Source organism: Capricornis sumatraensis, chromosome 2 (genome assembly GCF_032405125.1).
Source record: "Capricornis sumatraensis isolate serow.1 chromosome 2, serow.2, whole genome shotgun sequence".
Taxonomy (NCBI): Eukaryota; Metazoa; Chordata; class Mammalia; order Artiodactyla; family Bovidae; genus Capricornis; species Capricornis sumatraensis.
This window is the reverse complement of record NC_091070.1, coordinates 23,706,296-23,729,209: the sequence shown is the minus strand read 5'-3', so window position 1 is coordinate 23,729,209 and position 22,914 is coordinate 23,706,296. Positions and strand designations below refer to the sequence as shown.

At 38.5% G+C, this 22,914-nt stretch overlaps 1 protein-coding gene across 2 annotated transcripts; it reads left to right on the top strand.

Annotated features, from left to right (window-relative positions):
* Nucleotides 1-109: 109 nt before the first annotated feature.
* On the top strand, nucleotides 110-21,388 carry EIF2S1 (eukaryotic translation initiation factor 2 subunit alpha). 2 transcript variants are annotated; one of them, XM_068964596.1, is made up of 8 exons: nucleotides 110-235; nucleotides 4,780-5,021; nucleotides 11,423-11,502; nucleotides 12,736-12,887; nucleotides 16,837-16,943; nucleotides 18,571-18,668; nucleotides 19,423-19,566; nucleotides 20,223-21,388. In XM_068964596.1, exons 2-8 carry the CDS (start codon nucleotides 4,781-4,783, stop codon nucleotides 20,346-20,348), a joined length of 948 nt encoding a protein of 315 aa, XP_068820697.1. In that variant the 5' UTR covers nucleotides 110-235; nucleotide 4,780; the 3' UTR covers nucleotides 20,349-21,388. The 2 variants fall into 2 exon arrangements, with proteins under 2 accessions (XP_068820697.1, XP_068820696.1); XM_068964595.1 differs by lacking the exon at nucleotides 110-235 and adding an exon at nucleotides 550-663.
* The last annotated feature ends 1,526 nt before the right edge of the window (nucleotides 21,389-22,914 follow it).

Sequence of the window (22,914 nt, the reverse complement as noted above, 5' to 3'; positions counted from 1 at the left end):
GACCCCCTCCCGTTGCTAACAGGAAGCCAGGCTATACAGCCTTCACTTCCCCTTCCTGTCGGTTCGGGTGAGGGCGGGGGTATGGGGAGGGCGAGGACAAGAAGAAGGCGATGCCCGGATGTTGAGGCCGCGCACCCCGGAATCGCCCCCTCATTTCCGGTTCGCCTTCTAGCCCCTCCCTTTCCACCTCCCAGGCTGCTGCGCTCGGTTCTGCACGCGCCGAGCGAAAGAGCAGGTAAGAGTACACTCCTTCTCTTGCTCCAGTTTTCATCTTTGGTCACAGCGCCACCTCCTGATTGACTGAAAGTTCCAGCGAGGATTTATGCTTTAGGGACAAGGAATTAGTCTTCACTTTTACCTGAGCCTTGACGGTTATTTAGAGAAAGCTAAAGATAACGAGGAAACGTACTTTTCAGGTCCTCCTAAGGTCCACATTATTTATCCTTGGAGGACCTGGACTCTATGGTCAGTGACGAAGGGGGGGGGCGGGGTCTCTCTCCCGTTGGCGCCTGCGTGCTGCGAGCTGGTTCCGCATGCGCGGTGTGGTCAAGCGAAGCGCACGCTGAGGAAAGTCGGCGGCTGCTGAGGACTGATCGAGTCTGATCTCTCCGACTGAAGAGCGTGGCGTGGGAGCCTGGTGTGGGACTCACACACATACCTCAGGTGACTAGTCTCTCTGATCGGTTTTTCCAGGAATTCACTTTGATTGCGTCTAGGGATGTGGGTGGTCGGTAGAGGGTAGGCCCCGCAGCTAACACCCCCTCCTTTTCCCGTCCCCGCGCGGGAAGTGTCTGGACATGACTGCCGCCACCCGCCGGCTGCGTGTCGGCCTCCCCTTGTAGCAGAGGTGTCATGGTACGGACGGAGGAATCTCGCGAAGGCGAGTGGGCCAAGTGATGGGACAGCCTCGTCAATATGCTGATAGTGGCGGGTGTCTTGAGGTGGGGCGGCCTGGGGAGAACGCCGTGACACCCCGCCCCAGGACGCTGAGCACTTTGCTGTCTCTAGGCCTGCGAATTCCATCCTTTTTTCTTTTCCCTTCTTCTTCCTCCCCGGCAAATACTACCTCTCAATGGTGACCAGACAGGACACTTCAAGGAACCTGTGGATTGGGCCACGATTTTGACAAGAGTTGAGTTAAAAAAAGAGATCCAAGAATAGTTTGTTAACCTGACCACTTAATAATAAAAATCGAAGCTCTTGTTACCCTGTCGCTGGAGTTCTGCGTTTGTGTAGAAGGAGTCAGTCCTTAAGACGAAACTGAAAGATACTACTGAAGAGTTTATTATTCTTCGTATCATTTTGCCGTATTTTCAGCACCGATGAGAATAGACTTGTAGAATTAAGCGCTGTGGTCTTACGGTTAAGCAGAACTGGAAAACATAAGATATGGAAATTTTAGGTCCCTTTTGTTAACTGCCCCAGACTTCGTCTACTTTAATTTTCATTAAACAAGAAACATTGTTTCTTGAGGAAAAGGTGTAGCAAAGAAGTCTTGGTTTTTCTTCTGATTGAAGTTGTTACTCAAGGGGAAAAAAAAAATCTTGTAACTCCGTGTCTTTCAGCAGTTTGGAATTACATAGAGCTTTACTGCCTGTTCTTAGTTCATCGGATGCCAAATGAGAGTTTCTGGTTCTCCAAAGATCTCAAGAAGATGCTCAGTTTTGGAGATTGGTGCTTCCTATTTCAACTACAGTGAAATAATTGAAAAGCTTTGTTTAGCACTTCTGTGCTAAAGGCGAGCATTCAGAGAGCATAACTGATAAGTGTTAGAGCTGGATTAGTATTACCACAGGAGTTGCCTCTGTCACATTATGCTTTGCTTTGGAAGGGAGTGTGGACTTCCTGTATCCACGATGGCGACTGGAGCACGCAGTGATTTAAGAACTCCTGCCTACCATTTCACCAGGCAAAATTACTGACGGTGCAGGGTATTGGAAATTAGCTTGGAGCTCAGTTGTTGTATTTGGAAAGATTCTTTACTGGAGAACACATAGTGTATTGTAGTACTCTGACATATTGAGGCTTTGGATTAAACTCTGGATTTAGTGTCATATGACCTGGTTTTCACTCCTGTTGTACTTAGTAAGCATTTGTCTTTGAGGAAATCATTTAGTACTTTATTTTAATAATAAAAATAATTGTTTAATGAATTAAGTTGCAAAATGGAAATATTTCCTTTGCTTTTTAATGTCTTACATTTGTATAGCATTACACTTTCCAACTCTTTTCACATGTATATTGTTTCATTTGATGTCCTCCACAAACCTGTGAAGTACATGGCACACATTAGAAGCTACAGTTAATGGGGATACATTAGTATTCCTAAGCCACAGTTAGTAAGTAGGAGAGCAAAGTTGTAGATTATTTTTTTGTACTTATCTACTGTCTTTCACTGTGAATGACATACCATCAGCAGTATTCCTTTATTTACATTATCTTTTGCAAAGAGATTTGCACCTTCTGAAGCAGTGACATTCATATCACTCTTCAGAATTCTTTTACACTATTGCCTGTGTTCTTTTACAGTCAGATTAGGTCTTGCTTCTCCAAAATTATCGGCTTTACTGTTTGAAGAAACTTGGTGAGTAAAAGTGGTTAGCACTTGTTAAATCTCTTAAAATGTTTCTTTCACACCTTTCCATAATGTTCATTTTTATACCCAGTATGAAACATTTTTAGCTCTCAAGTTTTAGTGCTTTACATACAGATATTTGAGAACAATTGTCCAAGAGAAAAAAAAGCCCTGTTTAAAAATGAACCAACCAGCTCAGCTCTTTCTTGATGGGTTATTCTGACCATTGTATGTCTACTTCCCTCTATTTGCTAAATCCCTGTTTTGTCAAGCTTCAAAGAGAAACATTTCTCTGCCACTGTTATATGCAGCTTTATTTTTTATTAAATAGGATAAGTTAATAATAGAAATTTTATGTGTGTGAGTTGCTCAGTTGTGTCTGACACTTGGCGACCCCATGGACTATAGCCTGCCAGGCTCCTCTGTCCATGGAATTTTCCAGGCAAGGATACTAGAGTGGGTTGCCATTCCTTTCTCCAGGGGATAATCCCGATCCACAGATCAAACCTGGTTTTCCTGTGTTGCAGACAGGTTCTTTACCATTTGAGCCACCAGGGAAGCCCAGATATTAATACTAAAATTTGTTATGTTCTAGCACCAAATGTGTACACTGATAGTGCTTTTTGTTTAAGGTATTTCTAATTGTTGTGTATTTATAATGTTGAGAGAAAATATAGCCTGATGAATAAGACACAAACTATGGATTCAGACGTTACAGGTTCAAATTCACTTGTTAACAGTATATGACAGAACAATATGCTTAACCCATGCTTCATATTTTTCATCTATAAAATGGGGGAGAGACTATGAGGAAAGTGGTACTTCAGGAAGATAGGCAGTGGCCAGATTATATAGGACCCTGTAGGTAGCAGAAAAATGTATAAGTCAGTGGGTAAGCCACTAGGAAGATATATGTGGGTGCAGTTAGCAGTTCTCAAACTGCCCTGCAGCAGAACTCTGGTGTTCTATGAGCTGGATGTAGGTGTTTTATCTTTGAGACAGGTAATGGTGGCCCTGTTACCCAATAAGAAAAAAAGGTAAGTTAGTATGTAAATTTTCACAAATTTTTCATAGAACTTGGGATCTTATTGTTGCCTATATTCTGACCTTTAACAATAGTAAATTAGTTAAGGTTATCAGAAAAACATGAAAATTACCAACAAAGATTAATTTGAGAGCTTCCTTTTAAAAATATATTTCTATTCATGGAATGATTTTAGGCTTGTGGGTCATAAAAGGGGTGGTGTTTAAAGTAGGTTGGGTGGATCAAAAGGAATAGTTCTAAATATATTTAATGTGTGGAGATTAAGAGAAATTTAAACTTTATAGTAGTGGGGATATCTACTAAAGGATTCTTGGGGTTGAGTACACCTATTCAACAAGAAAGAAGATTATTTGGAAGTAATGGGAAAAGTGGAAGCTAAAAATTATGGTAGTTGTGAATTAAATTCATGTTTAAGAGGAAAAAAATTCAGAAGGATATGTTTTAGTTAAATTTAGTATCTTTTGTGAAGTATGTTTTGTGATTAATCTTTAGTTTTTGTTGTGACATGTGATAGTATAATTCTGCCTAAAATAAATGGTAGAGTTGTGTGTCAGTCAACAGCAGAGGATGAGATGGTTGGATGGCATCTCCGACTCAATGGACATGAGTTTGAGCAAGCTCCAGGAGATGGTAAAGGACAGGGAAGCCGTGGTAGGCTGCAGTTCATGGGGTTGCAGAGTCGGACATGACTTGGTGACTGAACAACAACAAATGATAGAGTATATCATTTGATGTATGGTTAGGATTAAGATTTAATTTGTTGAAAAACTCTTCCCTTTATATAGTGGGTGGTAATCCAGTCTTAGCTGACTTGGAGGAAGAGTAGCTTTAGTTTTGCTGATAGGTTTATAACAGTAGTGATGCTTCCTATCATTTGTTATTAGGTATTAAAATAATATTTTACTCTTTATAAATGATGATTATTTTTTATGATTCCTTTGAAACTAATGGTAGAGAATCATACAAGTGTTAGAAAAATGTGGAGCAAAATAAAAATTCAGGCTTGGTTCCCGAACATTCATCTGTTTTCTAGCACCATGTAAGAAGTTTAAAGAGATGAGAAGACTAAAAACTTCTTCCAGTGGCAAGATGTGAAAAATTGATATTTTTATGTTGACCTTAACTGAGCACTGACTAGATTCTTTTGTTTAAATTGCAGAATGCCGGGTCTAAGTTGTAGATTTTATCAACACAAATTTCCTGAGGTAGAAGATGTAGTGATGGTGAATGTAAGGTCCATTGCTGAGATGGGCGCTTATGTCAGCTTACTGGAATACAACAACATCGAAGGCATGATTCTTCTGAGTGAGTTGTCGAGAAGGCGTATCCGTTCTATAAACAAGCTCATCCGAATTGGCAGGAATGAATGTGTGGTTGTTATTAGAGTGGACAAAGAAAAAGGTAAATGAGAAGAATATTTGATTTTTATTTTAATAATTTATATTTACTTATTAAATATAAATGTAATCATAATAAATAAATATTTTATGTTTAATAATTTATATCTGAAATTCTTCTGAGTTAAACTTATTTTAAAATATATTTTTTGTGCATTGCCTACTGCAGTAAAAAAACAAAACGCCTCTTTTTGTACTTAAACTCTTACATACAAAATTGTTAGAGAAGGATACCAATTAACCATCTAAACAAAACCTTTTAAGTTAGTAGTGGTTAATTAGTCCATCCAGGACTAGTTTTTGTAAAAGTAAATGAATTTTAGGAATATTTTATGTCTTTAAAAATACACATCTAGAACTGAATACTGTCTGTCTCTCTGGTAATCAGAATGTCTACAACCCCCAGATCCTATGGTCCTTTGGGATCTTTCAGGCAGAGGTGAATAGGCATTCATTTATTTACTGTTATTTATTCAGAGTGTGTGTGTGTGTACACGTGTGTGTGCATGTGTACACTGCTGAGTCGTGACTCTTTGGGTGCCCCTTCTTTGGACCCCGTGTAAATCTTCACCTTTGTGAACACATTGTTTCTAAATACATTGTATGATACCAATGAGTAGGTTTTGTCTTCAGTTAATATAGTTAAGATCACTGGTTTCAGTCGTCTTGCTATAATTTGTCAGTTGTTCGTTTCAGTCACATAGTTACCATCATGCTTAAAAGACTAGCCAGTCACCCTGACTGAACTTGTCTTTCTGAATCTCCTCAGCCATCTAGTTAATTGATACTTTTGCAAATGAATGATTTTATACATAACTGACTTTTTTTCTGATTATAATCTTAGATAATAAACTTTGGAGACAGCTTGTATTACCTCTTAAGAGGTACTACCGTTAGCACATTGATTATTCTAAATACTTTGATATGACTTACTTGTAGCACTCTCCCTAGCCCCCATTTATTAAACTACTTGAAGGCTGAGATTATTCCTTTTAATATTGTGTTTAATCACTGTCCTAGTAGGACCTCAGCTGGTGTCTTAGCTTATATTGCTTTCCTATTATATGAAATAGATAACACAAAAAGGAATCAAGTATATTTTCAACTACAGTCAGAAAAAGTGAAAGGGTATGCTTGTGTAAGTACACTTCAGTTCAGTCTCTCAGTCATGTCCGACTCTCTGTGACCCCATGAAACGCAGCACGCCAGGCCATCCTGTCCATCACCAACTCCCGGAGTTCACTCAGACTCGCGTCCATCGAGTCAGTGATGCCATCCAGCCATCTCATCCTCTGTCGTCCCCTTCTCCTCCTGCCCCCAATCCCTCCCAGCATCAAAGTCTTTTCCAATGAGTCAACTCTTCTCATGAGGTGGCCAAAGTACTGGAGTTTCAACTTTAGCATCACTCCCTCCAAAGAAATCCCAGGGCTGATCTCCTTCAGAATGGATTGGTTGGATCTCCTTGTGGTCCAAGGGACTCTCAAGAGTCTTCTCCAACACCACAGTTCAAAAGCATCAATTCTTCGGCACTCATCTTTTCTTCACAGTCCAAGTCTAACATCCATACATGACTGCAGGAAAAACCATAGCCTTGACTAGACGGACCTTTGTTGGCATAGTAATGTCTCTGCTTTTCAACATGCTATCTAGGTTGGTCATAACTTTTCTTGCAAGGAGTAAGCATCTTTTAATTTCATGGCTACAATCACCATCTGCAGTGATTTTGGAGCCCCCCAAAATAAAGTCAGCCACTGTTTCCACTGTTTCCCCATCTATTTGCCATGAAGTGATGGGACCAGATGCCATGATCCTCGTTTTCTGAATGTTGAGCTTTAAGCCAACTTTTTCACTCTCCTCTTTCACTTTCATCAAGAGGCTTTTTAGTTCCTCTTCACTTTCTGCCATAAGGGTGGTGTCATCTGCATATTTGAGGTTATTGATATTTCTCCCAGCAATCTTGATTCCAGCTTGTGCTTCTTCCAGCCCAGCGTGTCTCATGATGTACTCTGCATAGAAGTTAAATAAGCAGGTGACAATATACAGCCTTGACGTACTCCTTTTCCTATTTGGAACCAGTCTGTTGTTCCATGTCCAGTTCTAACTGTTGCTTCCTGACTTGCATATAGATTTCTCAAGCAGCAGGTCAGGTAGTCTAGATAGATGTAAAAATGTATTTTCATAACAACATTGTTTGTACAGTGTAAGTTAAAAACATGAAACAACAATCTAAATTGTGGTTAAATAAGTCATGAGACAGCCAGGCAAAGCAATTTTCTACAGAATGAAATCTGAATATTCTGATACAAAAAGATCTCCAGGATAAGATAAGAAAAAAAGCAAAGTGCAGAAGATCCTATAGAGAGGATCCATTTCTGATACTAGAAGTTTAAGTCCTGTTGGATAAACCATTCAACATAACTGCTGTCAACCCTAAGCAGGTATCTAAATGGATGGTAAATTTTATCCAAAAACAATGGGAGCAACCAAAAGCAGACTGAAACTGAAGGCAAGTTAACACTTGGAAGAGAGGAACTGCACTGGATAAGTTTTATAGCCTTTTGACTGAGTGCCATGTTATACCAAGCAGGGCAGTGAAGATTCTAAAGGAAAACCCACAGTCTTAATGACTTGAGAGCCAGAGATAAGAGTTCTAGACAGCCACAACAATTGGAAAGTAGTGATAGGGATTAGAGAAAGAGACACAGAGAGAGCCCCTAAGTTTATATATAAAAATTCTGTTCAAATCTCTAGCTGACTCCTGAAACTACTTGTAGAGGTTAGACTGCAAGCAGCCCTTCAGGATAAAAATCTAAACAAATTTTGTTTGCTTTCCATTTGGGGAGACAGCTCTGTATAGTTTTGAATTCAAACAAGATAACTGCTAAAACAAATTGAGTATCCTTGAGAGTTCCCTGGCAGTACAGTGGTTAAGACTTTGTACCTTCGCTGCCAGAGGTGGGGGCTCAGTCCATGATTGGGGAACTCAGACCCCACAAGCCATGCAGAGTGAACAACAACAAAATCAATGTCCTTAAGAGGAACCTAAAGAAATTCAGAGCCTCTGCCACGTATCTTTTCTAATGTCCAGGATACCATTCAGAATTGCTAAATATTTGAATGAACAGGAAAATATGACCCATTCAAAAAAGATAATCAGTGGAGACTGACCTAGAGATGACCCTGATGTTGCAGTTAGCAGGTAAGCATTTTAAATAATATGTTTTAAGTGCCCGAGGATATCAGAAAAATGTACTTGTAGTGAGTGAGCAGAAATCTTAGTTGAGAAATTAGAAACTAACATAAAGAACTATATACAATTTCGAGAAATGAAATTTTTTTTAGTATCTAAAAAATTCAATGTATAGGCTAATATCAGATAAAAGATGACAGAAGACTTCTTGAAATTTGAAGGTAGTTCATTTAAAAAGAACCAATCTGAAGAACTGAGAGGAAAAAAAGAGCAACCTGTTAATAATCAAAAGCTTTATTCCAGAAGAAGAGAAGAGAAAGAAAAAGCAGAAAATACACTTGAAGAAACCATGACCAGAAGTTTCCCATATTTGCTGGGAGAAAAAATGTTTACAAATTAGAGAAGCTTAGGAAAACTGAAGCAGGATAAATACCAAGACCATATCTAGGAATACCAAACTACTGAAAAACAAAATCTTCAAAATAGGCAAGGAAAATGATGTTATTTACAGGGGAACAGTAATACAAATTACAGTGGCATTCTTTTATTGGAAACAATGAAGGTCAGAGCATTGAATGACATCTGTAAAACACTGAAAGAAAATATCAAACCAGAATTCTGTTTCTAAAGAAAATATTCAGCAATAAAAATCAAATGAAGACATTATCAGGTAAATAGAAACTAGGGGAATTTCTTACAAGACAGAACTGCATTATAAGAGATGGTAAAGGAAGTTGTTTAGGCTGAAAGATACTAGGTTGATACAAAAGCATGGTTTCAGACCCCCGAATTTTCAGTCATTATAACTAGGGTCAAACACATATTTATTAATCAAAATAGGAACCATTACAATCAATACATTTTTGCAAAAGAGAAATAAGTTGGTTTGTTCCTGTAGCAAAAAAATCCGTACTTCAGGATTTGACGAACTCTTGGAAAGCATTTTCTGCCTCCTCCTGGTTGTCAACTGCAAAAAGTTGTCAAGGACTCAAAGAACAGGTAGCCAGTTGACAAAAGGTCAGGTGAATATGACAGATGAGACGAAACTTCGAAGCCCAGTTCATTCAACTTTGGAAGCTTTGGTTGTGCAAACGTGCGGTCAGGCATTGTTGCAGAGAAGAATTGGGCCCTTTCTGTTGACCAGTGCCAGCTGCAGGGTTGCAGTTTTCAGTGCATCTCATAGATTTGCTGAGCATACTTCTCAGATGTGATGGTTTCACTGGGATTTAGAAAGCTGCAGTGGATCAGACTGGCAGCAGACCACCAGACAGTGACGATGAGTTTTGCTGCAAGTTTGAGTTTTAAGAAGTGCTTTGGAGCTTCTCGGTCCAACCACTGAGCTGGTCGTTGCTGGTTGTTGTATAAAATCTTTTCGCCACACAACAAAATCCATCTGAGAAATGGTTTGTTGTAGTTGCGTAGAATAAGAGAAGATGACACTTCAAAACGATTACTTTTTTGATTTGCGGGGAGTTCTTGAGGCACCCACTTACTGAGCTTTTTCACCTTTCCAATTTGCTTCAAATGCCAAATTACCATAGAATGGTCGACATTGAGTTCTTCGGCAACTTCTCGTGTAATTTTAAGAGGACCAACTTCCGTGATACTCTCCACTGTTCTCAACTTACGATGGCCAGCCACTATACTCCTCATCTTCAAGGCTTTCGTTTCCTTTGCAGAACTTCTTGAACCACCACTGCACTGTACGTTCATTAGCAGTTTCTGGGCCAAATGCGTTGTTGATGTTGCAGCTTATTTCCTGTGCTTTATGACCCATTTTGAACTCGAATAAGAAAATCACTCAGATTTATTTTTTGTCTAATATCATTTCCATAGACTATTTCCATAGTCTAAAATACATAAATACATATGAAATAAACAGCAAGTAATAATTCATTAGCAAAAAACATAAAGCAATAGTGTACGTTAAAATAATGTATAACAGCCACATTTAAGAATGTGTTCCAGCAAATTTCGACAGTGCAAAACCAGTTACTTTTGCACCAACTTAATATGTGGGTAAAAGTGAAAGACCATTTTCTCTTTAATTCTTTTTTTTTTTTTAATTTTTATTGGGGTATAGTTGATTTACAATGTTGTGTTAGTTTCAGGTGTACAGCAAAGTGAATTAGTTATGCATATACATGTATCCAGTCTTTTTTAGATTCTTTGCCCGTGTAAGCCATTATAGAGCTTTGAGTATAGTTATATGTAGTAGTGTGTATATGTCAATCCTGGTCTTCCAGTGTATCTCCCCATCTTATCCCCTGATAGCCATGAGTAATACTCCATTGTGTGTATGTACCACATCTTTATGCATTCCTCCATTGTTGGACATTTAGGTTCCTTTCATGTCCTGGCTGTTGTAAATAGTGTTCCAGTGAACACTGGAACATTTAATTCTTTAAAATACATTTAACTTCTTGTCTCATTTTGTGCCCATGGGACTTTCATTTATGAAGGTGACTGGTGACATGGAGTAGCCATGTCATTGAAAGAAGATTTTTATGACTAAAGTTTCCCAGGAAATGGGGACCCAGCATGCTGTGCAAAGCCATGTGAGGAAGCACTAGTTTTAATCAGGAGGCAGGAAGAGCAAGGGGAAAGCCTGTATTGAGGTTTCCATGAAAAAGGCAAGGCAGGTCGTTATAAACAGTTTACAGTTGGCTCATCTGAATAGTATGGGCAGTGCCTGGTGCATGGGGACTGTCTCCAGTTGTCTGGTATCTGGCTCTACGTCGGTTTAGGGCATGGGGGAGTATTGGCCTGATGTGTGGAACTTTGATGAGATGGTTAGGGACGTGGGCTCTGGGTTGGTTGATTTCCATGTGAAAGGCTCCCATTGAGCCCTTGTCTAGCGCTGGGCAGCAGAGTCTCTTCCCTGGTCAGCCAGGCTACAGATGTCAGAACATCAAGCATACAGAAAACATGATACAGTTGATCCTCTGATGCTTAATAGACATGGTTTTAGCTCTCATTTGGATAATTGAAATTATTAGTTCCCTCTGCCCAGGTAACATTAATGATGACAAAAATTTACTTTAAAACATAATACTTATACATAATACATGTACTTCTTATGCAGTTTTTTGTTGATACAATTTAAGTAGGAAATAAGTGTAGGTATGCCAACCCAGCAATATGGTTGTGAAAACTGTCAGAGTGATTTGTTGATACCTGGACAGAGATAATGTTTTCAAATTTTTCTCATATAGGATACATTGATTTGTCAAAAAGAAGAGTTTCACCAGAGGAAGCAATCAAATGTGAAGATAAATTTACCAAATCCAAAACTGTAAGTTGATTATTTAGTCAAATTAGTCCACTGTTCAGTCTGTTTAATAAATAATCTACATGGCGTGTTGCTGGCAGAAACAAAAACCTAGATTTTCTGTATCTGTATTTCCATTTTCAGTTCTGTGTTTAACAGGAAAATAATTTGAAGACTTCATTTTGAAAGAGTGTGACTTCAGTGAGACAACATCAGTTGTCTCATGATGTTACTACCTTAAAGCACTGAAGTCTAATGTTCTCAGATCAGTACCAGACCATTAGTGTTTTTAAGCTCTTTTATGGGGAGAAGGCAATGGCAACGCACTCCAGTACTCTTGCCTGGAAAATCCCATGGACGGAGGAGCCTGGTAGGCTGCAGTCCATGGGGTCGCTGAGGGTCAGACACGACTGAGCGACTTCACTTTTCACTTTCATGCATTGGAGAAGGAAATGGCAACCCACTCCAATGTTCTTGCCTGGAGAGTCCCAGGGACAGCGGAGCCTGGTGGGCTGCCGTCTATAGCGTCGCACAGAGTTGGCAGCAGTGAGTAGGAGATGGGTAGGATTGAAGGGTAATTGTTAGAAGATAACAGCATAAGAAATACTAAAATCTCCATCCTGGTTCTATGTTCTCATGTTGTTGTTATGTGTGAGTGAGTGAGTGAGTGAGTGAGTGAGTGAGTGAGTGAGTGTGTGTGTGTGTGTGTGTGTGTGTGTGTGTGTATTGTGTCTGACTCTTTGCAACCCCATGGACTGCAGCCCACCAGGCTCCTCTGTCCATGGAATTTTCCAGGCAAGAATACTGGAGCAGGTTGCCATTTCCACATCCAGAGGATCTTCCCAATCCAGGGATCGAGCCTACATCTCTCGTGGAATAGTAGTCCTAATGTCTTATATTTGATCCATGTAAGAACTCTCTACAATAAAAAGGAGAGATACTGGTATCTCCCTTTTCTAGATGAGGAAACATATTCAGAGAGGTTGGTTTGTCCCAGAATTGACTTGCTCCGGATCTTAGGCTATAAATGCTATACAGTTTGTATTTGTTCACCCACTTGAGTTCATTGTTAGCGAAAAGAAAATAATTATGGGAAAAAAAGTTTTCATATGGTAGTCTTTTGTTAAGGAGTTATTCTAATCAAAGTAACCAAAGGTTTGTTTTTATATGCTGTCTTCTAAAATGTAAAAATATCTTTTTAAAAAAACATGTAGATCTCTTATCTTTGAATTGTTGTGCTCTTCATTTTTTTTCTAGGTTTACAGCATTCTTCGTCATGTTGCTGAGGTCTTAGAATACACCAAGGATGAGCAGCTGGAAAGCCTGTTCCAGAGGACTGCCTGGGTCTTCGATGACAAGTACAAGAGACCCGGATATGGTGCCTATGATGCATTTAAGCATGCAGTCTCGTAAGAACTCCTCCTTAGCTCTGCTTTTCCCTTGGTATTACAGCTGCTGGGCCTAGCACACAGGTTGAGAGCCTAACATTTAGTAACACAACATCCATGTAGGAAGTCCTTGTCAAATTTAGATTAAAATATTTTAGCATAAAAGGCCCATGATATGAGCCAGTCCTCTAAAGCTAAGCCTGTATGATTTGGTGTACCGTAGTTGGGTAGTTCTTTAAACCATCTGACACTATTGCCTTAAATCTTTTCCTCTCCAAGCTTTGTGTTTGTCTTCAGTGACTTCAGGGCCAGCATAGACATTTCATTTAAACTGTAATCTCTTGTTTTCTTTACCTCAGTTGCTTAGACCTTCAGCTGACGCCATGTTAGCCATTTTTCCATATGACCTCACCCTGTGTCTTACTGTCACCAGGATTTGCTCCTCCAAAATCTTTAATTCACATATTCTGTTCTTTTATCACGGCCTCCTGTCCTTCCAGCTGCCACACTGTCCTACTCTGTCGTCTTAATTCTTACATCAGGCTCTGATTCCAGACCCTTTTATCCTCCCTGTCTTTTCACCTTTTCCTGCCTCCTCTTTCTTACGCAGTATGGACACACCATGGTCCATCATTTCAATAACTTTCTTGCCAATATCACGAGCTTCGCCCTGTTTTTCCTTCTGTTACATCCAGCCTTGGAGCGATGTTCCTGCCTTCTCTGCAGAGACTGCTGGGTGATGCTAGGGAAAACCAGTCTTACAGGTTGGTGCCACTGCATATTCATGGTCTCCAACCTCAGCTGGGCCGTAACTGCTGCCCCACACCCTCTTTGCTCCTGATCACTTCTTCCTCCCATTCTTAGACTGGCTGTTTCAGAACTTCTCCACACTTCCCCAGATACCCACTCTATCCCTCTTCCCTCCCTCTCACCTGCTGCGCTCACTGCCTGAAAAAGAAGCCATTGCACAGCATCACCTCCGTTTCCTTCCACCGTCTCATCCAACTTACCTCCCTACCTGTCGTTACCTCCTGTGCTCCTGTCACACTGGATTCGGGTCCTTCTGCTCTCACACTACTCGTACCACCTGTGCCCAGTTATTCCTGAGGAATATCATCTCCATCTGTTATTCCCTCCCTTGAGTCTTCAGCCTTTTTCTTTATTGGTTTTGCTTTATCAGCATAAAAACATGCTCAGATTTTTCCCATTTATACTAAAAAACCTTTCAACCTGCCCTCTACTTTTCTCCTGTAGGAAGCACTGTGTCCTCTCCTTTTAACAGCCAGACTTAAGTTCTCTGTACTTACTATCTCTGCTTCTGCACCTCCCACTCCTTCTAGATGTCAGTACTTCACAAGCAGCCTCACCACTGCATCGTTACTTGCCAACTCCTGTCCTGCCAAGGGAGATTAGTCTCTTCACCCCTCAGAATGGCCAAGTGGGACTTTGAACTGTTAGAGCCTCCATCATGCCTACTCACCTGAGGCTCCAGATTCCTTCCACCTTACACCCTCCCCTCATGCGACTTAATTTTTTTATGTCAAACTGTGGGAAAAGGGAGAAGAGTAATAGTTATGACAGCAAACATATATGTCATTCTCACAACCACCTGTGGTATAAGAGCTATTACTCCTATCTTATGGATGAGGAAATTGAGGCAGAGATTAAATTGTCCATGTTCACACAGCTACAAATGGTAGAGCCAGGATTCAAACACAAGCATTCTAGGTCCGTCCAGAGTTTATGCTATTGAGCATCAAGCACTGCTTTATATTTCTGTCCTCCCTGCCTTTAGTCTTGGGCTCCTCAGTCAGTACGTCTCTTACCTCGGCTTGCTGTCATCATTGGCCCTGCTTACAGCTTCTGCCTCCTGCACCTTCTCCATTACTGCTCTGCGTTAACATTCTTAACAAATTAACATTCATCCTAGTGAATTAATCTTCATTTATCACCATTAAAGTTCTTCTCTTGCTTCGTCAGCCATGTTGCAACTGTCCAGATTTAACTCATCATAATTTGATGCCACATGTGCTGCTTTTTTTTTTTTTCCTTTTAGTTAAAATTTCTGAGATAGTTGGAAACAATATTTTTTGTCTCCAAAGCCATTTTGGTCACTCATCAATGGTAACCACTGTTCTGAAATTATGTGTGTGTCATTATCATTTATGGTATTGATGCATGTAAATGTGTGAATAGATTATTAAAAGTACATACAGAATCTTTTTTATGTTTTAAAATGTTTAAACAAAAAAACAATTTATCATTGTGACAGGTTTTCAATACTTTACATTTTTACTTGGGATGCTGTTACTATAAATTTCAGTAATCTGTTACTGTAAATTTGAGAAATCTATCAATTTCTCCAAATTGATACATGTATGCCTACTTCATATTAATTTCTATATAGTATTTACTTATGAGAAATGCCCTTTTTTTTTTGTTCCTCTATTAAAAAATGTTTAGGTAATCCCCTCTGTTTTTCAAATAGTGCTATGTGAATATCCATGTACACATCTCTGTGTATACATTTGGAAATTTCTAAGATAGATACCTCGGAATAGAATTGTTGAGTCATGGGACTGATTATATGTACCTTTAAATTTACTTAGTTTTGTTAAAGTTTCTCCAAATTGGTTCTATAGTTTATAGTCCTTTTAGCAATTATGAGTGTTTCTGTTTCTCTTCATCAGCATTTGATATGTATCTCAGATTTTTCTTTTCTTCTTGCCAAACAGATTGATGTCCAATAGTGTCTTGTTTGGGTTTGCATTTTGCTGGTTGGTGGAAGTTGACCACTTTTCATATGTTAAGTGACCATTTGTCTTTTGTGAAACATAAGTTCATCTCATTTTCTTTTTTTTCTGTTGGTTTGTCTTTCAGTATCAGTATATCAGAATTTTCTTAAAACAGTCTTGTTAAAATCCTACCATTCTTTTAGTCATTGTTTCTTTTTTTCCATTTTTTAATTTGTTCAACAAACATGCCAGTGAACAAGACTCTGGTCCCTGTTTGTGGCACTTACAAGGGTCAGATGAAATGCTGCTTCATTCATGAAGCCCTTCCTGACCCCACTGATACCTTGCTCACCTCACCCCAGAAGTGCAAAAATGCACTTCTGGTTTTTTTTTCCGATGTTTTTGTTCTTTTGAGCTCCTTGAAGCAGGACTGCTGATTACATGGATATGCTTAATTATAGTGGGATGTGAGATAGAAGCAGAATTCATTTTACTGCACTTCGCGAGTACTGCAGTTTTTACAGATTGAAGTTCTGTGGCAACGCTGCATCATGCAAATCTGTTGGTGCCAGTTTTCCAACAGCCTTTGCTCACTTCATGTCTCTGTGTCACATTTTGAGAATTCTTGTAATATTTCAAACTTCTTCAATATTTTGTTGTGATCTGTGATCCCTCGATGTTACTATTGCAAGAAGATTACATACATCTTCCTGAAGACTCAGATGATGGGTACCATTTTTTAGGAATGAAATATTTTTAACAAAAAACAACAGTATGGCATAGGCGTAACTTTTATATGCCCTGAGGAACCAAACGTGTGACTCACTTTATTGCTAAACGTGCTTTATTGTGGTCTAGAACTGAACCCACAATATCTTCAAGGTATGCCTGTATAGGAGACATTGAATTGCTTGCTTTAGTCAGATCTCTAAATTTTTTTCTCTTAATAATGATCATTTGGTGTTTTCTTTTTGTCATACAGGTCTAAGCACTGCAGTTGCATTATCTCATTTAATTCTGCAGTCCAGTGAGATACACGGTTTTTATTCTTGATTTACAACTTTGGAAATTGAGATCTAGAAAGGCCCCCAAGCACAAAGCTATTAAATTGTGAAGCTAAGATTTGAACTCTTAATTCTGACCCTAAACACTGTGCTCTTAAACATTATTCTGTTATGTTTGGTGTCCTAATTATCAGTAAAGTGACCTTGACATTTTGTTGTGTTTTCTTTCAGAGACCCATCTATTTTGGATAGCTTAGATTTGAATGAAGATGAACGGGAAGTACTCATTAACAATATTAATAGGCGTTTGACCCCACAGGCTGTCAAAATTCGAGCAGGTAAATGATTTTTTAAATGCTGTTTAAAATATTTTGCATGTACCAGAAAAGCTATTAAATAATGAGCCTCACCAAAGAATACGTTGCTACATCAACATCTACCTTTTTCTAAATGTTTGTTTTTCACAGCGAGAAAAGCTAAAGAAATTAAGTAATTTTTGCTTCTACTGAGTTATCATAAAATGCATATATATTGACACAAGTAAATGAGCTCAGCTCACCTTAAGTCAGCCCTTTTTTCAGGTGGAGTGATTATTTTGTTTTAGTGCATGCTTTAAAATTCTGACAGTACAGTAATATCCTCCCATACCTCTGGATTAACCACTGTTAATTTGGGATCTGTTCTTTCAGACATTTTTTTCTATACCTATGCTGTATAGGAATGTATGCTGTTTATGTTCAGATATAAGTTTTTATGTTTTCGTAAGAATGGGATCATAGTGTGCACCATTTTCTTCAACTAGCTATTTCTACTTGGTGTACTATGGCTGCCCTTCCCTGTAGAACTTGAGGATCATTCTCATTTTGTATGTTAGGTAATATTGCATAGAATAATAAACCTTGGTATCAGCCAGTCTCCTCCTGATGAATGTTCAGGTTGGGCCGGTCTTTTTTACTGTAGTTGACCCTTAAACAGCGTATAAGAGGATTGCCCACCCTCTGTGCACTTGAAAATTCATATATAACCTCGTCAGTCCTGTGTGTCTGTGATTCTGCACCCGAGATTCAACTACCATGGTTCATGTAGTATTCTAGTGTTTACTTTTGAAAAAAATCAACATGTAAGGAGACCATGCAGTTCAAGGCTGTATTGTTAAGGGTCAACTAACTATATTACAAAAAACACTGCATTTTAACACCTTTATACACATAGACTTACCCATTTATACAGGTGTTCTACAAGGTAAATTCTTAAAAGTAGGATTGCTGGGTCAGAGTATGCAGTTATTCTAGACAATTTGTAGGTATATTATTTTGGTTTTATATAATTTTATTTATTTGGGGGGCTTTGCTGGGTCTTTGTCACTGTGCAGGAGAGTTGCCGTGTACGGACTTCTCATTGTGGTGGCTTCTCTTGTTGCAGAGCAAAGGCTCTAGGGTGCTTGGGCTTCAGTAGTTGCAGCCCCTGAGCACAGGCTCAGATGTTGTAGCACATCAGTCTAGTTGCTCCATGGCATCCTGGATCTGGGATCGAACCCATCTCCTGCACTGGCAGGCAGATCCTTGACCAGAGTCACCAGGGAAGCCCCTATGGTTATTATTTCATTCAGATTTCATCACACTCCTCCTAACCATTTCACAAATAAGGAACTGAAGCACAGAGGGGTTGGAATTATGATTTCAACCCAAATATAGCCCAAATTCAAGATGTTTGTTAAATTTCTCTTTTTTATAGTTTCATCATTCAGGGGCTTGATATTGATGAGAAGATATGATATCACTGCATGTTCAGATATTTTTAAATATGAAAGTTAATAGCTGGGGTTGATTTATAATTGAAAGGGTGATGAAAGCTTTCATAAGTATTTGAGTACTAATGTATTTGTCGTATCTCTGGTTTCTTTTTAAACTTTAAAAAAATTTTATGCATATTTTGGAGTAAGCTTTTGAATTTTTATAATTTTAGATATTGAAGTGGCTTGTTATGGCTATGAAGGCATTGATGCCGTAAAAGAAGCTCTGAGAGCGGGTTTGAATTGTTCTACAGAAACCATGCCCATCAAGGTGAGTAGCCTGTTCTCCCTCCCTACTGAAATATCCACTTAATCCAAATTAAATCCAGATTTTTTTTAATGGTGATATTTCATATTAAGTGTTATTAAAAGTGGTTCTTGATGATACTTCTAGAGAATGTTTAAAATTATGTGTAGGCTTTTGTTGTAGCTACTGCTGCTGTCACTATGGATAGAGATTCCTCTTGGTATTTAGTGCCAAAGAACCAGCTGTGCTAAACCTCCTTTACAATAAGTAGCCACAGTGCCCATTATGCTCATAGAGTCTTGAAAAGGACAATATGTTATCTTATATTCACACACAACTTTAAGGAGGTTTGGGTTGACTCTTTCATTAGCAATAGAATTAACTGGATGACTGTTAATCAGAATCACTTAGAAGAATTTCTTCCATTGGTTTAGTTTAGAACCAAATAGAGATCTTTTTTGTTTGTTTTAGAGACAGATTATCCATTGTGCCAGTGATGCCTATAGTTAGCTTAACCACCAAAGATCCAGAAGTCATAATTCTTCATTTTTGGTATGCAGTAGACTGCTTCTACTACTTGGTTACATCATAGTACCAGTTAGCTTCAATTAACTTCTACTACATTAACAAACTACCCCAAGTTGCTGTGCTGCAGAATTGGGAGTAAATTTAGGGATGATTTGTTTTTAAAGCACCAGATTAGCAAAATGATTCTCAAACATCCTAATTATTATGTGGTCTGTAGGTACATTCATAATTGAATTTTTGTCTTCCTTAGATTAATCTAATAGCTCCTCCTCGGTATGTAATGACTACAACCACCCTGGAGAGAACAGAAGGCCTCTCTGTCCTCAATCAAGCTATGGCTGTTATAAAAGAAAAAATTGAGGAAAAGAGGGGCGTCTTCAATGTTCAAATGGAGGTGAGGTCAATACTGGGATTTTTGCCCTGTTATTAAAGTTTTTAAGAAGTTTCAATCATATAACTGGTTTGTCTTCTAAAATATCTGATCAGTGACTTATAAAACATGAGCTATGTTTAAAACTACAAGTCCTCTAAGTATAAAATAGTCATTGACTCTAGTTCCTAAAAGGGTTTTAAAAGTAAATAAGAACTATCATGGGGTGGTTATTCAAGACTGTGGTCACTGGTCCCTCAAATGAAAAAAATAAAGACAATGATAATAACTGAAAAAAGAAAGAAGTGATTGATTATTGTCAGAATTTAGAATGCTTGAAGTGTGATTTCAGAATGAGGAACTACAATAGTGTCCTATGTTTTTCTCATCTCAACAAGAATAAAACCAAATTTTCATATATAATTTTCAAAATAAATTTCTTCTGTGGAAGAAATTTTGAAGCCAGAAGATGGATTTTTACAGGTCATCTTTTTGTGTGTTTGAAAGATATAGCCACTATACAGCCAATATATTTTTTCAGTTTTATTATCTCATGGAATTTATTGGTAGTATTTCGGCACTCAGAATAAGAGTTAAAATATCAGGCAGTAATAGTATTGAAACTGAATCAGTGTGTGTTTAACTACATTCACATTGAAATTGTGCCTCTGCTTCCACAGCCCAAAGTGGTCACAGATACAGATGAGACCGAACTTGCAAGGCAGCTGGAGAGGCTTGAGAGAGAAAATGCAGAAGTGGATGGAGATGATGATGCAGAAGAAATGGAAGCCAAAGCTGAAGATTAACTTTGTGGGAAACAGAGTCCAGTTTAAGGAACACAAAGCAGCCTTCCTGGCTGTAAACCCTAGACTTAAAAGTTTTCCAGTATTGAAAACTTCAAAGCTGAATATTTTTTAAGTATTTAAATGTTCCAACAGACCAAAACATGAAATGCCCTCCTAAATGTTAGCTGTTTTCACACAGGAGCTCCAACACCTTGAGCATTTTTTAAGGGAGTGGCCTGATTTCACTAGAGACAGATCTTCAAGACGAGACATAAATTGGGCTTATGATTTCCATTTCTGATATCTCCAGATTGGCACCCCTTTGTAGTTTAGTGCCTCCATGAGATTTACCAGAGGCACTCAAAGCAAATAGTTCCAACCTTTCTATATAAAATGTATCAAGCAAACATTAAATAAATTTCTGGGATATTTAACCATAGGTTTCTTCCTTATTATCACCAGTTAAAAGCATTACAATTCCTAAGAATTTCATTTTATTTGAAATGTAGTAATTTAAAGGCAGGTGACCAGAGGATAAGTATAGCAGATCCTTTCAAAAGGAAGGTTTACAGAGACTTTGCCAGTGGTCCAGTGGTCAGGACTCCATGCTTTAACAGCTGAGGGCCTGGGTTTGATCCCTGGTTAGGGAGCTGAGATCCCGTGAGCCATGTGCTGTGTGCCAGGCACCTTCTCTCCCCACCAACGCGCCCCCCCTCCCCCGCCCTTTAATAAAGAGGATTTAGAGAACATTTTAATTAGTGAAAGTTTACTCCTAGGGGAAAAAGCCTTAAAATGTAACTAAAGAATTACATTAGTTGAGTGCCTTTTACCTATTTGAGACTGATGACAACATGTGGTCAGAAGGAGAGTTTATCACACCAGTCCTTGGTGTACCAAGCTGCTTGTCTTGAGTTTGTAATTCAAGTTGGTAAAGGTCGGGGGGGGGGGGGTGTTTTTGTGTTTTTATAACTTTAGTTTTTTGGGGTTTTTTTTGTTTTTCTTTTTAAGAAAAAAATGCTGCTTTGTAAATTTAGTTATTTTGAGTATCATTGCCCAACTTTTAGGTTTTTTTTTCCCAGTAAAATATTTGCTAGGTGCCACCTTAGAGTTTCACTTCTCTTCCTAACAGGTTAGGGATCTGTTTGAACACATTAACAATTGTTTTTCAAAATGTTTCCATCACTTTTTCCTTTAAGAACTGATTGTTTTAAAGGTGAATAAATAATATATACAAAGGCAAATAAATTTCATAGATAACACATGGTTTGCAGTTACAGCTACAGTGGCCAAGGTGTAGCAAGTCTTGAGTTGACTTTGGTTTACTTCATAAATTTAATCTCTTAGGATACTTGAGGTACTAGATAAATTAATGTTACTAATTATTCCCAAGAATAGCTATTTAGATACTTAGAAGATTAAATCTAACCCACCTTACTCAATCCAGGACTGGACTTAACTCGCTGTTAAAAGGACTGGAAAATAGAAGAGTGTTGGTGAGACATTTAAGCTGTTTGTGAAGGTTTGTCCCTTTGTTTAATTCAGCAGCCTCTACTAGCTCTTTAGATCTGGGTCTAACAATATAACTGTTTTTATGAGGGAGCCATGACTGCTAGCTTGCATGCCATCCTGGGAATATTTAGAGGAGAATCTGGATGTATTCAAATCAGCACATAATTTTCACTTCAGTTTTTTTCTGAGGAGTTAAAAAGTCTGTAAAACAGCATCACAAATGTTATCAAACTATATAACAGGTGCTCCTTAAATGTTTGTTGTAATCAGAGGAATTGAATTTTCACTTTGTTCACTGGATTTTTTAATACTTCAAAAGCCATAACTGTTGAGAAATACTGGTGGCATCCGTGGTGAGTGGTTTATATCCTATGCAGGCCTTTTGTTTAATTCCACAACAATTTTGCAAATTTATGACCCTTGCCAGAGAAAAAGATCAATACCTCACTGATGATGGAAAGAGCTAAGTAAACTTTCCCTGCTGACCTAAAAGTATCATTTTCAAATATGAGAAGATCACACCCAGTTCTAAAAGCTTGAATGGATTGACAAAAGATAAGTGATCAGTTTACCCAAATTTTGAATCTCTCTGCATAAAGACTCACTAGAAATTGACAGTTTCATCTACTCCCAGTTCTGTCTTTGAGGTCAAGTGGTTATCAACTCATAACTGAAAATTAGCAATAGTTTGAGTCTCATTTAGGTATTAGTTGAAAATTTTAAATGGCCGGAAAAATACAAACATCCAAATGATTTTTCATGTTTTCTAGTAAAACGAGACAAGCCAGTACTTGAGGATAAATGCTTAAACACTTAGTGGAAACCCACAGATGGCCTTACTTGACCTAGTTAACTTCTACAGTAAAAGCAATTTAAATGGTTAGGAATTTTAAAAATTCAAGTGCTAGTGCCCTTGGCAAGAACTGTCCCATGATTTGCCTCAAAGTGATAGTCAACTACTTTTCAACTCATGATACTGATACCTACTGTACAGAGTGGGGTGTAATTGTGCCAAGTTATAATCAAGAAGCCATCAAACCAAATGCAGCTTAATTCAGATAAAAACCTATATTGACAG